At 42.0% G+C, this 17,994-nt stretch overlaps 1 protein-coding gene and 1 long non-coding RNA gene across 10 annotated transcripts in view; one reads left to right on the top strand and one right to left on the bottom strand.

Moving 5' to 3' along the window:
* SS18L1 (SS18L1 subunit of BAF chromatin remodeling complex) overlaps positions 1–10,481 on the top strand; it is a 20,650-nt gene extending 10,169 nt beyond the window's left edge. For 4 of the 6 annotated variants that reach the window (XM_081010335.1, XM_081010330.1, XM_081010331.1 and 1 more), the window contains exons 4-11: positions 1,925–2,069; positions 3,073–3,270; positions 3,891–4,055; positions 4,558–4,659; positions 6,368–6,460; positions 7,786–7,905; positions 9,532–9,659; positions 10,435–10,481. In XM_081010335.1, coding sequence (XP_080866461.1) covers positions 1,925–2,069; positions 3,073–3,270; positions 3,891–4,055; positions 4,558–4,659; positions 6,368–6,460; positions 7,786–7,905; positions 9,532–9,659; positions 10,435–10,461 — 978 coding nt within the window. In that variant the 3' untranslated portion in view covers positions 10,462–10,481. Of the gene's footprint in view, positions 1–1,924; positions 2,070–2,110; positions 2,287–3,072; positions 3,271–3,890; positions 4,056–4,557; positions 4,660–6,367; positions 6,461–7,785; positions 7,906–9,531; positions 9,660–10,434 lie in introns of those variants that run through there. The other 2 variants (XM_081010334.1, XM_081010333.1) reach the window with 2 other exon arrangements.
* Positions 10,482–10,633: 152 nt separating this feature from the next.
* LOC308479603 lies at positions 10,634–17,899 on the bottom strand. 4 transcript variants are annotated; one of them, XR_013987750.1, is made up of 5 exons: positions 17,776–17,899; positions 17,279–17,569; positions 15,603–15,648; positions 12,931–13,025; positions 10,634–10,830 (listed from the first exon to the last, which is right to left on the bottom strand). It is a non-coding gene; the product is annotated as an uncharacterized lncRNA (long non-coding RNA). The 4 variants fall into 4 exon arrangements; XR_013987751.1 differs by lacking the exon at positions 12,931–13,025; XR_013987752.1 differs by lacking the exon at positions 10,634–10,830 and having other exon boundaries at positions 10,994–13,028.
* Between the last annotated feature and the right edge of the window lie 95 nt (positions 17,900–17,994).

Here is a 17,994-nt window from a genome sequence, read left to right as displayed (position 1 = left end):
GAAGAGCTGGAGCGGACTTTGCCATGCTGGACTGTAGGTGGGGAATTGCATTTAAGAATTTCCTCTGAATTGTTAAAATAACAACAAAAAGCACTCCTTGCAAGGAAGGGGACTGAAAAAAATCTTTATCCCTGAAAAGCTAAGTAATATAGGTTGTTTAATTAGCAAATAGTTGTTTTTTGCATGTAGAAATGATACAAATGCCACCACCCCTCCAAGGCAGTCTGAAGCCGTATTTGCCAGAATTCACCTAGCCCAGTCTGCTGTAGAGAAGGGCATTCAGTATGTGACTTCTAAACAGGCCTGAACTCCAGTACCTTGTTACAAAATTGGACACTACCTTACCTGGAGAGGGTGGCTTTTCGTCTTTTCAAGAGTTGTGGGGAAGTGATGTTGCAGAGATGCAGCAAGCCTTATTCTGATATTGCATCTGTATACTACAGAGGTAGGGAACCTCAGGCCCTCCAGCTGACAGGCGGGGGGGGGCTGAATGTATGTTGAAATGAGCCTACTGTAGAAAGGTCAAATTTACATTTGTTTCTCCACCCACTTTTGCCTCCAGTCCTGACAATCACTAGCATGTGGCCCCTGGAAGGCTGCTCAGAAGAAAATGCGGACCTCAGGATGAAAAAATTCCCCATCCCTAGTCTAGTTATTTCTTCTTCTTTCTTGCCTGCTCTATACTGGTTGGGAGAGAAGGGTGGGTAAGAAGCTTGACCCCTGTGGCAATGGAGTAGGAAAACTCCTCCAGCAAAATATCTCCCTGCCCTGGAGAAGGCTCTTAAAAAGGGGATACCATCTCCCAGGTGGAAGTTGGCAATACTGAGCTAGATGATGAATGGGTGATAAGACTTCATTCCTAGTTGGGTGGGGTGTATGTGCTGATATGTACATGTTTCATTTCAGGATGCAGACATGCAATTGGGAGAGTTGCCTTATTTTGCTATCTAGTAAAGTTCTTGGCCTCTGCTGCTGCTCCTTCCCCTTAATATTTTTATTTTATATTTAGACTGCCATTTATCCCAAAAGATCCCATGGCAGCATGTACAAAAGCCTATATAATACAGCTATTTTGAAATAATGAATTTTTTTGAACAAATAATTCCAAAAGTCTAGATACAGCACAATGGTGTACAACTGTAGTTTGTGGGTCTCCTTATGTCCTAAAAGACCAAAGGAAAAGAGGTGTCTTTAACTGACACTGAATAACATTGGATATGTACATGCATGTTATGAAACTGGGCCAGGTCAAGGTTGGGTTTAGAGATATAAAGATGTTGACTATGTCCCTTCAATGACCCAGCACAAATTCTCTATTGACTTCAAAGGAAGTTTTACCTGCACAGGAAAGCCAGACACAGAATTTATTTAGCTAATATATATCGTTTGCATTTGTGAAGTTAAAATTGGAATATTTCAAAATGTTCAAAATGCTAAGCTACATTTTATGTTGTTTTGGAAGTGCTCATCTAGGAGTTAAATGTGACAGGCTCGGGCATTGTGTGTTCGCTCTTTTCTAATTAACTGTCTGGTAATTAAAATGGATTACAAAATAGCAGAGCTGCCATTATCTAACATATTTTCATGTATCTCCATACTCCAGTGTTAACCTCCAAACCTGATGTTAATCTTTTGTAAATATCAGTGCTTTTTATCCAAAAGTTGTATAATTTCCTACACAAAACAAAAAACTGTTTCATCATGGTCTGCTTAGATGAAGGTGATCGTATATGTCATTATCATTGCTGTTGATTTTTTCATTACTGAAAAGTCTTATTCCTGCGTTGATTCATTATTAATAATGTCTAATAATAATAAATAATGGCAGGAATTCTGTCAGATCCCCACCCCTCATAGCTTATTCCTACAACAAATCCCTCTTGCTGAATCTTTTTTTCCCCCTTCTCCTTCTTGCCATCTGCAGCCACCGACGCAAAACATGAACCTCGGTCCGGGAGGAATGAATCAGAGCGCATCCAACCAGTCTCTTCATGCACAGAGCAACCTCAGTGATGCAATCGGGACAGGCCTTCCGCCTCCCTCCCTCATGCAGAGTCAGATCAGCAATGGTGAGCTTTCCATGGTTGCCTGGCAACTGCATCGCAAATGCCGAACGTGCTTCTAAAGGAGCCTTTTATGGCTGTTTAACTAGCCTCTCGGGCATGTGGAAAACCTCGGCACGGGCTTAAATATGCACACAAATCAGTTACAATTCTTCATACAGTTGCCACTAGCATTCTGCAACAATGGATTTCCTATAGGAGGAATTGATCCATGAACACTGAGGTGGGTGCTGTTCAAGTTCTTGAGCGTATGTTGGCTTCAGCGGCTTTTGTGGGTAGCATAAAAAGCACTGGTTGCCAGCATCAAATTCTCGCTCTGTCACCAGTGATCTAATTTCAAGCATTTTGAAGGGTGAAGGGAGCCCAAGAGGGAGCATGTAAATGTGGCACAGAAGAAAAGGTCTTTCACTTTTCTTCACTCAAAAGGCCAAATTGTTTTAAGGTCTCATGCAGCCTGTTCCTGTGCAATTTACTTAGAAGTAAGTCCCACTGTACTGATGTACCCTTTCCCCAAAGTAAGCATACCTAGAATTGTAGGCCCCCTGTCCAGAGATTGAGAACTTGGGGATCCTCTAGGTATTGTTAAGACTCAGTGTTGGCTACCCCTGACTTTATACAGCCCACGTGGTTCCCTGCTCACCTTCTCTTCCCTCCCAACCCCACCCAAGTATTTATTCCTTCTGTCCTATATATTTGTGGCAAATTAGGTTCCTCGCTGGATGTCATTCCCAAACTCCAAACCATTCCCAAATCTGACATGGGGCGGGGGGGGGGGGAATTCCAATCCTTCAAAGTCCATATTTTGAATCTAAAAAGAACTGGGAGAGGTAAGATATAAAGTAGCATAACATGAGCATAGTTTTTGAGCTTCCTGGCTGCACAGTTTCTGTGGCAGAGATGTGGAAAGCTTAGATACTGGCAACTCGAGAGTGAAGGAAGGCAAAATCTGAACAGGATTCAAAATCAATATTCATTGCCACCCCTTGTTTCCTTCTTTGCTTTCTGCTAGGTCCCAATCACGTGTCTATGCAACAGTCAGGCCAGAATACCATGCCCACGACTTCCCTGAGCATGACTGTCAGTAGCCACGGAACCGGAACCGGCTATAGCCATACAGTGCCTGCGTCTCAGAATGTACCAATGCAAGGCCAGGGATCAATAGGCAACTACGTCTCACGAACAAATATCAACATGCAGTCCAATCCTGGTATGGTTGGCTTGGTTTGGCCTGGCCTTTTTTGTTGTTGGATAGATATGCCATTTTAAAGTGTCATGGGGCTCTTGGCTTCTGTGACCACTTATAACAGGGTCAGACCTGGGGAGGTGGGCAGTGGCAGGAATCAGGTTCAGAGCAGGGCTACTGAAGAGCTCCAAATATGTCTGAAGCTTCCTTCAGAGAAGGGAGTGGATCGGACTCCCTTGGGAGGTTGTGGGCTCTCCTTCATTGAAGGTTTTTAAGCAGAGGTTGAATTGCCATCTGCCATAGATGCTTCAGTTGAGATTCCTGCATTGCAGGGGGTTGGACTAGATGACCCTTGGGATCTCCCAGCCAACCCTATGATTCCTTACATTTTAGCATCAATGATGTACTTTAAAAAGAGAGAGTATAGGTCCCTGCCCCAGGTGGTTTATATTCTAAAAATAGATGAAGGGGCGGGAAATTGAGATGGAGGTAAACGTATGCTGTTATTTCACATATACTTAAGTACAGTTGCAATATATATTTCTTAAACTGAAGTTTATTCTACTCAGGGCTACAGTGGTAGTAGTGGAGCACTGTGTAGAGAATTTGAGAATGTAAAATGTGTGTGTGTGTGTGTGTTGCAGTGTCCATGATGCACCAGCAAGCGGCAACGTCACATTACAACTCTGCGCAAGCAGGGAGCCAACACTACCAAGGGCAGTCTTCCATTGCCATGATGAGTCAGAGTAACCAAGGCAACAGCATGATGGGCCAACGGCCAATGGGCCCTTACCGACCTTCACAGCAAGGTAAATAAGAACCAAGGACTAAGAACTGTATAGCTCCGCAGTGTTGCGTGTGTTCCAAGGGCATGACCGTATGAGATGGAAGATCCATGGTTGGATGTGAGCTGGGTCTTTTTAAACAGCAAATTCAACTGCTGAGAGGCCTACCTCAGGTGTGGAAAGTAGCACTGGGGAATCAGGGTTAAGGCTTCTTCCCTCATCAATGCAGTTTTGTAGTTGCAGGGCAAAGAGCAGTTGGGGAGGGTGTGATCCCAAAAATGGCACAGGATGAATGAACCAAAACAAACTTCCAGTGCTATGGTCCTAATAGAACTCAGTTTCTCACACTGAAGTTCACAGCAGAGGCAAGACTTGAAGCCCACAGTGCTAGGCCAGAACCTCCTCTGTATAGAACAGACTTACAAGTCAGGCAGATAGGGTATCACTCCCTTTAAAGAGGTTGTTTCAGTTATCCACCTTTGATCTCACTGTAGACTGACAACGGTACTCTCACTCTGCTTTGTAGGTTCCTCTCAGCAGTACATGGGCCAGGAGGAATACTACAGTGAACAATACAGTCATGGACAAGGTTCATCAGAGCCCATGAACCAGCAATATTATCCCGATGGTAATTTTGCTGAGTATTGGGGAACATGGTTCCATAATGCCGTTGACCTGCAGAAGGCTTCTGGCACCCAGGAATGGAATTGAAAGACGGAGGCCAATCCACACAAATGCTCCCAAGCCTTTACCTGAAAATAAGACCTTACGATATTTATTGGAGCTTTATTTTCAAGCAAGTAGGCCTGAGATCACTGTGCCAGGGGTGGGTTGGGTGGGTGGGTGGTGGTAGGCAAACTAGTTTGTAGGTGGCATAGTTGAACCAAGGGAAAAGAGGTAAGTTTGGACAGGGTTATATCAGCAAAGAACCCAGACCACAAAAGGCAGAAAGAAAATATGCAGGATGGATCAGGATTCAGTGCTAATAAGGACCACCATTCACATGGTGAAATGGCAACTAAAATGATCAAGGGGATGGAGAAACTCCCCTATGAGGCAAATAACAACACTTGGGACTTTTTAATTTAGAGAAACGAGGCAACATGATAGAAGTGTATAAAATTATGCATTGCATGGAGAAAGTGACTAGAGCAAATTGTCCCCCCACCCCCTTAACACTAGAACTTGTGGACATCCAGTGAAGCTGAATGTTGGGAGGATTCAGGAGGCAAAAACAAATACGTATTCCCACAGCACATAGTTAAACTGTGAAATTTGCTTCCATAAGAGGCAGTAATAGCCACCAACTTGGATGGCTTTTAAAAAAGGATTAGACGAATTCAAGAAGGATAAGGCTATAAATGGCTACTAGCTCTACCTCTATTGTCAGAAACAGTAATGTTTCTGAATACCAGTGGCTGTTGCACTCTGGTCCCGCTTGCAGGCTTCTGATGTGCATCTGGTTGACCACTGTGAGAACAGGATGCTGAACTAGATGGGCCAGGTGAACCAGCAGTGTCAGCAAGTAGAAGGGTTAAGGCGCACCAGGATTGCCAGCATGGTGTAGTGGTTAAGAGCTGTAGACTCGTAATCTGGTGAACTGGGTTCACTTCCCCACTCCTCCACATGCAGCTGCTGGGTGACCTTGGGCTAGTCACACTTCTCTGAAGTCTCTCAGCCCGACTCACCTCACAGAGTGTTTGTTGTGGGGGAGGAAGGGAAAGGAGAATCTTAGCCGCTTTGAGACTCCTTCGGGTAGTGATAAAGCGGGATATCAAATCCAAACTCTTCTTCTTGGCAGTGGGCTCTCTGAACGGAACTAGGCAGCAAGAGGGGTCAAACAGCTGCAAAATGTATCCAAAGAAAAACCTAGGAAGGCAGTTGGAGAGAAAACCCTATGTCCTTTGTCTTTGAAGCGTTTCAAGGGAAACTTTCTCATGGGATGTAAACCTTACAGCTCCAAAATTTAGAAAAATAAAAACAGAGTTTGAACCTTTGCACGTCTCTTTTTAGAGATTTAAGTGATCTCTTTTTAGAGATTTAAGTTTAATCTCTTTTAAAGAGATTTAATCCCCATGTTTTTTGTTTAATCCAGGTGTGAGCTACACTTCAGTCATATTTACACTGCAGGTGTTAACTACCCATCCTCCTAATGGGACTTGTAGTTCTGCAAAGGGAGTAGTTCTGTCAACAGAATTCTGTGCACTACATCACACATTTGGCAGGAGCCATAACTCAGCTGATAGTAATACAAGTTTGAAATTGTCATGCATCTGAAAAATGCACAATCAATTTTAAAAATATCCATTTCTTATGTACCTTTCTTTTTGTCATAGGTCACGGTGATTATGCGTACCAGCAGTCATCTTATTCTGAACAAAGCTATGACAGATCATTTGAAGATTCTACACAGCACTACTATGAAGGAGGTAAGAAGACGTTATGGAAGCAGTTCTTGTAGAACGCATCAGATGTTGGGTGTATGTGTGTACACACACACAAACAAACAGTGTTTTACTGCTGCTAGCAGTACAAAGATATAGCTGTTCTGTCTTCCTCTAAGAAGATGCCAGCCGCCATCTAGGTAATAAATAGGTATAGTAGGGATAGGGAACCTGTGGCCCTCCACATTCCTGAACTACATCTCCCGTTCTTCCTGATCACTGGCCAGGGCTGATGGGAGTTGTAGTCAAATAACATTTGGTGTGCTATAGGTTCCCAATCCCTGGGCTGAAGGTAAGTGCCTCCCAGGAAACTGCCAGCTGCAACTGACTTCTAATGTTGGGGACAACAAAGGCCCAGCTGCAAGGTTCTTTGGTCCATTAAGCAGGGCAATGAATTGGCCCTCTTCTCTTATAGTACACCCCATGTCCCAGAGAGGGGCTTCAGACTTAAGGGGAGAGTGTTGCAGTGCTTATGTTAGTGTAAGCAACAAAATGCCCACTACCCCCAGCTTGCACTGAATAAAGGAACTTCCATTATACCAATGCTTCATCTAGCTTATTAGTAACCATACTGACTAGCAGTGTTTCAGACAGAGGTCTTTCTCAGTCCTTCCTGGAGATATCAGTCATTGAACCTGGGACCTTTAGCATGCAAAACATGTCGTGTCTATTTGCATGCTCTGAAGCAGCCTTAAGATTAGATGGATGGGACTGAACAGTCAATCAGCTGTTGAGTCCAGCCACATACCTCCAGTCTTTAAGCATTAAGTGCCAAAACTACACCTATGTATACTCGTCTGCTTCTGGAGGGAAGGAAACCTTGCACAGTATTGTCTACAACCCCTTGTTTCATGGCAAACTAGAACTTTTTTTAAGTGCAAGTCTTGAAATATCTGAATTTCTATTTTTTAAAGTTTCCACACAGGCTACGTATATGCATGCTCAGTGGTGCAGGTGACTGAAAAGTTCCCTCTGATCCTAGAAATCTGTATTATGTGAGCCCTGCAAAAACAGGCACTTCTCTGTGCCATATGCAACCCTGTGAGTGTAGCCATATGAAGGAACTGACGCATGAGCTGGAGTAATTGCATTGGCAGGCACCATTTCTTATTGAGAACTGGTGTGAATACAGTGGCACATTACTCACCCTTTCACACAGATTAGTGCTTGGAAGTGATGCCTGTCTTTTATGGATAAGCTTCTCTCAAACTGGCTGCATCCATGGAAGATAAGAGTATGCCATTGAACCCTATGTGGATGTAGGGTGCTGGTTAGCTTGCAAATCAACCCTATTGATATTCTTTCTTTAGGGAATTCCCAGTATAGCCAGCAGCAGGCGGGATACCAACAGGGAACTGTACAACAGCAAACGTATTCACAGCAGCAATACCCAAATCAACAGAGCTATCCAGGACAGCAGCAAGGATATGGTGAGAAAATGTGTATTGCCTTGCTTTGCTCTACTTTGTAGCTTGATTCTGCACAACTGTGTACCCATTCTCCCTTTCTTTCTTTCTTTCTTTCTTTCTTTCTTTCTTTCTTTCTCCCTCTCTCTCTTTTTAAAATTTATCCTTTTTGAATTTTACAACAAAACATGCAAATTCTTTAACAAAACCAATAATTCATATCAAATCAACCTCCCCTCCCCCTCTATCTGTGGATCCTTCCATTTTGTCTTTACTGCTGCATATCCAAAATAATTCCTTAATTATTAATTTTTCTCTAAGAATTTCCTTTATTTAGCTTTACTGTTCATTTTATGTCAACTCTGCTAGCGTTTTAATTCGTTTACAATTATTTTTCAAATATTCAACAAACTTTCCCCAGTCTTTATTAAAAGTTCTTTCTTCCTGGTTTCTTATTCTTCATCATCATCATCATCATCATCATTTATTATTTATACCCCACCCATCTGGCTGGGTTTTCCCAGCCACTTTGGGCGGCTTCCAACAAAATATTGAAATACAATAGTCCTTCAGATATTAGTCCTCCCTTATTCCAAGAGTTCAGGGCAGCATTTGTAGTCCCAACCCCTTCCATCCTCACAACAATCCTGCAAGGCAGGTTGGGCTGAGAGAGAGAGAGGTTGTGGGGAGAGTCTGGCTTTGTAGCTGAATGGGATTTTAACACTTGTCTCTCCAGTATAAATCCAATTCTCTAACCACCACACCACACAGGTTTTCTTTATAGTAGCCTGTTGATTCAAAAAGAACCACAGAAGGGTCCCATGCTCGCTTACCTAAGGGTAAGATTTGTTGATATAGTGGGACTTACTTCTGAGTCAACATGCAAAGGAGTGGACAGTAATGCAAATAAGACCTGTGTCTGCAACTGTCTTTTGAGCCTAATTGTAAGTTCAGGGATATCATCCTTGCTGTCAAGTTTTTATTAGTCATTACCATGAGAAAAGCACCAAAACTAAATGCAAAAGTAAGTACTGCCTTGGAACCTTTGAAATCCAACAAAATGTACATACAGTTCTCCTCCTGTCTATTATCACTATAAAAGCAGGTTTCATACATAAAAGAATCAGCCTGGGGGTGAAAATCAGCTTCACAAGCCCTCCTTGAAGGCCTGCAGTCTGGATAAATAAGATTGCTTGGTCGTAGAGGCAGAGTTGCTGCTGCTGCTGCTGCTGCTACTACTACTACTACTATTATTATTATTATTATGGCCTCAGCTTTGTTAACTTTTAAATGGCCAGTGAAAACTTTCCTATGTCAGTCAACTTTCAGTTAAAGAGCCGTGCTGGTTGTTGTTATATGTTGTGCTTGTTTTTATTTTTAATTGTTGCTGCCTTGTTTCTGAAATTATAGTTAGATTACCTTTATGAAATTATTGGTTAAATTATTGTAGCTGCTCTGTCAATTTAAAAAGTGGGATATAAACAAATATGCAAACAAATATGCAGACAAACTCAGAAAGAGAAATTTAAGTATGTAGTCTACTATGCATGTATCAAAATTATGTTTATATTCTTCTGCTGCCAGGCTTTTAAGGACATGATGCAACCTACTTTTGAACTCTTGACAAGACTTTTGCTGTTATATTCCCAGGTCCAGCCCAAGGAGCCTCATCACAGTACTCCAGTTACCAACAGGGTCAGGGGCAACAGTATGGAAGCTACAGAGCTTCACAGACAGGACCATCTGCACAGCAACAGAGGCCTTACGGCTACGAGCAGGTAAATCTTCCCATTTAGATTACTGTAATGCACTCTATATATGGCTACCCTTGAAAGCAGGCTGGAAGCTGCAGCTAGTCAAACTGTGGTGGTGGGTCAGGTTGTTAAAACGGGTCATCCTACTAGAATCACATTACTTTGATCACATGGGACTTGCGCTGCCTTCCAACATGCTACTGGTCCCAATTCAAGGTGCTTTTGTTACATAGTAACACAGGAAGGTGCCTTATGTAGTAAGACCATTGGCCCATGTTGGTCAGCACTGCCGGCACTGAATGCCTGCGGCTCTCCAGGGTTTCAGACAGGAGCTTCTCCCAGCTCTATCTGGAGATGCTGGAGATTGAACCTGGACCTTACAAAGCAGATGCTGTTCCAATGAGCTTAGCATAAATAAGTAAGCATGCTAGTACACAAGGAGAAAATTGTGATTGCTTTGTTCCTCCCTAGCTCCTGGTGCTGCCACACAACTGAGTGTGTCTGAACCTGTGCTCATGGTTTGTCTCCCCTAAACAAATCATGAGCCATAAGCCAAGAAAAAAATGTAGTTTGTTTGGAGGACAAACCATGTGGCCTGGTGTGGACGTAACTTTAAGCTTAGCTCCAGATAGCATGACAGCAGCAAAAGCTGAGGAGGAGCAAAGTGCCCAATTTTTCCTGAGTATTTGCACTTACTCATGGTGAGCCATAGTTTGGTTTAGTGTTGCATGTGAACCAGGCCTATGTGTCTGTAGAAATGACTGTGTTAATTTCTCTCTCTCTCTCTTATTTTTAACAGAGCCAGTATGGAAACTATCAGCAATAAAAGGACAAGCACCTGTGTCAGATTTGTTTCAATATTTATGTCCGTCTTTTGAACTTGGATGTACGGGCAGTTTTTGATTAATCGTAATATGTTGGTTAACCCCCTTAGCACAAAGGAGCATTTGTCTGTGAAATAGTATTCATTTCATGCTGGATATGAAGCAGTGCACTACTGGTAACAAGGCAATGCTTTAATGGTTTGGTATGTTTTGGTGCTGTGTATAATACTGTATGTTGATACAATGCAAAGGTTCTTCCTTCTCCTGCCCCCACCCTCACTTGATGTCTAGCTTTAGAGGTTACTTGAACATCAGTATCCACATCACACCCAGCTATTTTTCTTCTTCGTCATCTATAAGGCTACAATATTCTGTAATACATCAAACACACATAATTAAGTTTTTCGTGCTCTGCTCATGTAACTGCTCTTAGCATTGTTTTCAAGGTGAAACAGCCTGAATGTGCTGCAGATTATTTTGTATCTACTATCCTCTGAAATCAATAGATCCTAATTTGATGGTATTGGGATAGGCGCATTTTCTTGGTTTTTATTCTGAACTGCAAATACTGAAATGTATGGGCATGAGTTTGATTTGCTAGATACTTTCAAAGTGAAACAACAAATTAGTACAGTAGTAAGTAGGGGCTATTTAAGTCACCTTTCCACCAACTATTTATGATTGGGATTTATTGCTGACTTGGGAACTGGCCCTGTTATGGGAAGATGCCCTTATATCCCATAGCAGGTCAATACCAAAGAAGCATTAAACTGCTGAAATGTGGGCAGTAGTTCCACTGAATTTATACTAAGCCACCAGAGAAGACTACTCTATTTCAGCTATCCTGGATATATGACCATGGGTTCAGTTAGTGTGTGGCCGAGGAATCTGGAAAAGGAAAAGATTGATTCCTTCTGTACCTATTGTATAATGTTCTTGGGGAATTCATATACTAGGACACATTTTTATGCATCCTGGTCCAGGTGATGACATCAACATAAGGGACATTTGTGGTGTCCTGTAGCAAAAATAAGTCTGCAAGTTGCTTCATGAGACTTGCATCTCTTGTATACGTCTATCTGTTGCATTGCTTGGAAAATAGGTGCCTTATCAAGAAGGCAAAGCCATTACAGGCTCCCGGACTAATAATGAAGGGCAACAGAAGAGCTGTGCTTCCATTGCTATGGGGCTGCCTGATTCTGGGAAGAGATTTGCCTTTCTCTACTGAGTGTCCCCACAAGGAACCTTCCTTCTTCAGGCGGCAAGTATGTAAAGAAAATGAATTTCCCTCACATAACTAATTTACTGCAGGATATAGTGTGTACTCAGTGCCAAAATAGTTACCACTGTGGGGAAGACCCAGTATAGTTGCCTTTGGCATAAAATGGGATTCTCGTAAAAACAAAGTTCTATGATTCATTCAGTAACAATTCAGTGGGATTTTACTTCCAATTGAGTGTGCTTAGGACGGCTACCATAAAGACTTACACCTGATTTAAATATCTGCAGTATGACCATTTATAATAAAATGTACTGCGGAACAAATTTAGCCAGTAGGATGATGAAATGCAGCCAAAGCGAAGCACTTTAAAATTCCATTGATTTCACTGGGAGGGCAGTGAGTGTGTGCTTGAAATCAGTGGGACCAAACTCAGCTTAACTCTAACTGGATCTGGATCCTCTATCTGCCAAAGCAAAAATTCACTAGTACCATTTTAATCTTGTTATCCAAGCTGGCTGTAGGTAAAACAAACTCCAAGATTCAGTCTGTCAAAAGTCAATATAGCTTCATATCCATACAAGTTGTTGAGAAGCATAAATGACCATCCAGACTTTACTACAAAGTAACTGTAGCATGCACATTAGAGATAGTGCATGTTTCCCATACAGCTGATTAGCTGCCAATTCATTTTCTGATCCTTCCACTTACTCAGCCTTCCACCAAGAAATATAGCCATAAACAAAATCAGGTTACAGACTTAAGGGCTGCATTCAACTAAGTCATACTCTGAGTAGACCGATAGAAATCAACGGACAAGTTAACTGAAGTCTTTCTTCTGTAATAAGATCGTTGACATATATATTACAATGGCAATATTTTTATGAGCGTATTTAGACTAATTGATATATTGCAATTTAATGTTTTGATTTTTGTATTTTTAACCTTATTATCTGCCTGGACATTTTTTTAACGAGGGGCAGAATATCATTTGCTTCAATCAATCAATCAATCAATCAAAAAGATAGTCATGCCTAACTTAAGTCTATTTATTTCAGTGGGTCTACTCTAAGTACGATAGCTCTTCCTTGGTATTTTGGCTTCAGTAGCAGTTTGGAAACTCTGTTTCCAGTAATCAGATATATTCACGGACTGTTTATTATATTTAACTGACTGGATCCTGCATTGTTAGGAACTACAGAAAACATTGTAGCATTTAAAAGGCACTGTTGCTATAAAAATTATTGCTCACGGTGTGTCTTTTGGTCACACTGGGTTTCTTATGCTGATCACCTGCTGGGAATGAGAGAGCAGGTACACACCAGGCATTCAGTATCACATGGATCCCTACTTGGGGAGGGCAGAAAAGAGAGGGAAAGGAAGTCAGTAGGTCTTTGGTCCCCTCATCTTTGCAGGGCTCCTTCACAATTCTTGCCTGCCCTTTTTATCAGTTATAAAGCTCAGCCCTCAAAGCTCCTGTACAGCCTGACAGTGTCTAAGACAATACTGGGTAGTAGGTTAAAGGAGATCATCACTCCAGGAGGGACAAACTGCTCTGTAAAATCCTTATAACCCAGGGACAGCAGCCTTGTAGCATTTAGAGGGCTACAAGTTCCACACCTCTCCTTCAGTTGCCTCAGCTAGTACTGCTCATTCCCATGATTTCTGCAGGGGTGCGTATCTGAGGGGCACCCATGCTTCCTACTTTCTGGCACAGCCTTTCCCTTCTGCATACAGAAAAGGGAGCCACACAGCCCTTTCCCTATGATACCTTGGGTCAGATGCCACTCAGCTCTGAATGCAAGTGCTGCCCAACATACAGTTTAAACATAAATAAACCAAACTTAAAGCTTCTAAAACATTTAAACTGTAAAAAATTGGCAAGATGTTCAGTTTGTTGTTCAAAACTACAGGATTTCTCAAAAAGCGGTGGGATTTTTTTTAGATAAATAATCTAAGATGAATTTGAGTACACAAGTTTACTCAATTTAAGAATATAGTATATTATATCACTTATTATATTATAAACATCTGGATGGTTTAAATTTTGTGTTGAGATACCAATTTTCAAAAACACGGACCTCCAGAAAATAGACACTGGACTCAAAAAATATCAATATTACTATTTATTTAAAAAATGATCCAATGATCTATGAGAATACTGTACAAATAGAAGGACAATTTATATATGTATGAGGGTCAGGGAAAGTGCTGCTAGAAAGTGCTGCTCAAGATCTACCCTTCTGCAAAATGTATTTAGGAATTTTTATTCCACTTAAAATAAATTAAGAGCATATAAAGGTATAAATGAAAACTATTTAATAATTTTAAAGGCAGCAATAGGGGGGGAAAACTCCAATATACCTAGCATTGCTAACAAGCAGTCAGTGAAAATACAAAGCCACACAGGCCCAAAGCAAACAAATCAACATTTGTATAGTTGTTCATCAAGAAGAATTTTTGTCTATATTGCCATTTCTGTCTTCCTTTTTCTGAACCCTTCATAGCACTAAGCACAGCGATGGCTCTATTTACAACTCTGCCAGTGCCATGTAGCACTTTTGGGTGATGGCCAATAACTCTCTGCCTAGCCTGCTTGGTCATGCCTGCAGGAGGAACCCTCACAACCCATGTAACTGCACAACAATGGGTGCTTATGTTCAGAGGGAGCAATCAAAAGAGGCCTTTGCAAGAAGCCATGAGCCCCTGGTGCAGTGTACCCTGGCCAACAGCCACTGCAAAATTTCCAGCAGTTGTTGCATGGCAACTACACTGCAGGGTCTCCTATGTTCCTGGCATTTGTCACGACTTGGCTGTTTGTGCTGATGCAGGAGAGGCTCACACCGGTGCAGTGGGAAACACTAATGGATTGCCTGCCTAGAACATCGAGGTGTTAGAATAAACAATGGTCACCTTCACATTAGAGTTTACTGATAGCCAGAAAAAAATGCATTGCTCCTTACCAGCTTTGACATCTGCTTCTTGTATGGTTTTTAGCATTGCTGAAAATCATTTTTTAAAGACCACAAGCATTTTAACAAGTAAAACAGCAACATCGCATCAGTTGGAAATGTCTTACATTAAGAATTTCTTGAATGTTGTGTATATACTGTATTTGAAAGAGCGCTTTGGAAATAGTTTGTACATTATTTCCTAATTTATACATGATTTTTAGTGTTAATATTTCTAACTGTTAATAACAAAATATTTAATGTGTTGTCCATTTTTATGTATTGATGTGGAAACAAAACGGTGATGCCAGCATTTTGACTTTTTTCATTAATTGTATCATATTTTCTGTTTTGTAATACAGAATGTTTGGACATGTTTTAGGTTAAAATGAATTGATTGTGAAGCCAAGTAATGGTACTTTTTCGTATGATGAAAAGACTTTTAAAAGGACTGCTGTAATCATGTTTGAAGTCTGTTCTTTTTTTAATTGCAGGTTTAATGAAAACAATACATTAATCACACTTCATTTATATTCTGAAATATTTCAAGTAAAGATCATTGCATGAGAAAAAGTGTTAATGTCAGTTTTCAAAATGTCAAATCTCATTTGATTTTCAAGATCAGGTTTTCTAGTTTCATATTTAGCCAATGATCTCACTAGAAGGCATGGCACAGTAACATAGAACTGCTATATTCATAGAATTAAAAGAATTCCGCATGAATTCCAATGGTTCATTGGCAATCCACTACCATGGGGGTAATTTACCAATAAGCCATTGGAATCCAATTTAATAAATTTGAATTTAAGATTAATTAATTTGTTTATACCCTGCCTTTCAGAATAAAATATTTCCAAATAATTTCTAGTAGCAATAAAAACAGTAGTAAAGAACAGGCAGAGCAGAAAATACACCAGCAAAAAATGTTTTTAAAACAGTATATAGCAGTGAGCGTAGAAAGAAGAATACTTACCCCTCATAGAAAGCCTGATGGAACAAAAAGGTATCCACAGCAGTGTCTAAAAACAGTAAGAGAGAATTTGTTGGATTTCTCTAGGGAGTGTTCCACAACTATGGAGCCAATGAAAAAGCCCTATCACTGGTACCACCATTCTGACCTTAACTAATGATGAGCTGGAGAGCAATGCCTTCATAATTGTGTAATCCAGGTTAGAGAACCTCAGGCCTGGGAGTTGACTGTTGCCCTTGAGACTCTTTCCAGGCCATTCTCTCACAAGCCCTTTCTCAAGCCCTCTACAAAGCCTTTGCATGGCAACAATGTGTCATTGAATTGTGACAATGTCTTTTGCATTCCAAAAGGCAGAAATGTAGGTGGGTGTCAGAAGTCTGACAAAAGTCAGAAAACTTTTTACCTTTGCATGGGTTGAATGTACAGTGGTACCTTGGGTTACAGATGTTTCAGGTTAGAGATGCTTCAGGTTACAGACTCCGCTAACTCAGAAATAGTACCTCGAGTTAAGAACTTTGGTTCAAGATGAAAACAGAAATTGCGCAGCGGTGGCACGGCAGCAGCGGGAGGCCTCAAGTTAAGAACAGTTTCAGGTTAAGAACGGACCTCCAGAATGAATTAAGTTCTTAACCCAAGGTACCACTGTAGTTTATTGTATCTGAACCAGTGTGTGAGTGACTGAGGCTAGATATACCTCTTCCAGACTGGACTGTAATTGGCAAAGCAGTTGGACTCAAAACTGATGAAAAGCAGTTTTGATCACTGACACATGTGCAGGTTGAATACATTCAAACTGGGAAAACTGCAAACCAACAGCACCTTTGCCATGTTCAGAATTCAGTGTACATATCTTCTCTCAGATTAGACACTGGAAATTAGTAGAACCAAGTGCAGGTACCCCCATATTTATAGAATCATAGAACTGTAGAGCTGGAAGGGATCCCAAGGGTCATCTAGTCCAACCCCCTGCAATACAGGAATCTTATGTATGATCTATTCACACATGACCATGTATACACATGGCGCTGAGAAATAAATAGAAACCAGGAAATAAATAACCAGCTGAAGAGTCCTCATGGCTCAAGAGGAGACCCTCCCCAGAGCCTGAAGAAGACGCCCCTAAGGGCAGACGAAGCCCCAAAGAGAGTAGAGGCACAGCAGGACTTTGTTTAGGCTGCTCATCCTACCTGCCTAACATGCTTTTTAGTGGGTAAAAGGTAAAGGGACCCCTGACCATTAGGTCGTCGTGGCTGACTCTGGTGTGCTCATCTCGCTTTATTGGCCGAGGGAGCCGGCGTACAGCTTCTGGGTCATGTGGCCAGCATGACTAAATCGCTTCTGGTGAACCAGAGCAGCACATGGAAACACCGTTTACCTTCCTGCCAGGTACCTATTTATCTACTTGCACTTTGATGTGCTTTCGAACTGCTAGGTTGGCAGGAGCAGGGACCGAGCAATGGGAGCTCACCCCGTCACAGGGATTCGAACTGCCGACCTTCTGATCGGCAAGTCCTAGGGTACTCCCCACTTTATGTGATTTCACTTATGCACATGCAGGCCCTTGTGTGAGTGAGCAGATGCCTGTATTAACAGAATATCAAGGGTTCCCCTGGTTGTGCTTATACCTGCTGATTGTGTGAATGGTGCCATTTTAGCTACATATATGTCACATAACTCACCCAAGTTCATTGCTGGTACATTTATACAACACTTACGGTAACAAGTCAAAGTGTGTCTGCCAAAGGGGCCTTCTCAGTGGCTGTTCCCCCACTCTGGAATTCTATCCCCGGAGAAGCCAGACTGGCTCCCTCCTTGGGTCCTTCTGCCGTCGGCATGTGAACTGGCTGCTGCTGCTGCTGCTTTGAATGAAAGGTCCTTGGGAACCATGGCTGCTTTGAAATGGAAAGGGCTGGTGCTGTGCCGTTTTGGTTGTATTTAATAGAAGCATGGAGTTCACGTTGTAAGTCACCCTATGTTCCATGAGGGAAAAAGGCGGGATATAAATAAATATATAATGTGTAAATGTGTAAAAATCCACACAAAAAATTAGTTATCAATTATATGCTCAATTATGTTTAATGGCCCTATGAAGTTCCGCCTGCATAACTGTAGGTCGTCGAAGCGACGGAGGAGCCTTTTCAGGAGAAAATACTGACAGGCCCAAACGTGGAACTACCTCAGGAGCTGCTCCTGTCCCTCGCCGCCCAACGGCCAATTCAACTCCGGCTTCTCCCGCCTCTATCGCCACATAAGCCAATCACAACCCTCCCGCGAAGCCTTCCCACCAATCCCGTTCGATAACGTCTGCGGTGAGTAAAAGGAGGGGGAGGGGGAGTGAAGCGGCGCTACGCAACGTTTGAACCGCCAGCCCCGGCAGGTGCGCAGGCGCACATGC

Source organism: Podarcis pityusensis (assembly GCF_964106645.2).
Source record: "Podarcis pityusensis genome assembly, chromosome: 6".
Taxonomy (NCBI): Eukaryota; Metazoa; Chordata; class Lepidosauria; order Squamata; family Lacertidae; genus Podarcis; species Podarcis pityusensis.
The sequence above is the reverse complement of the archived record's forward strand: the minus strand, read 5'-3'. Positions and strand labels throughout refer to the sequence as shown.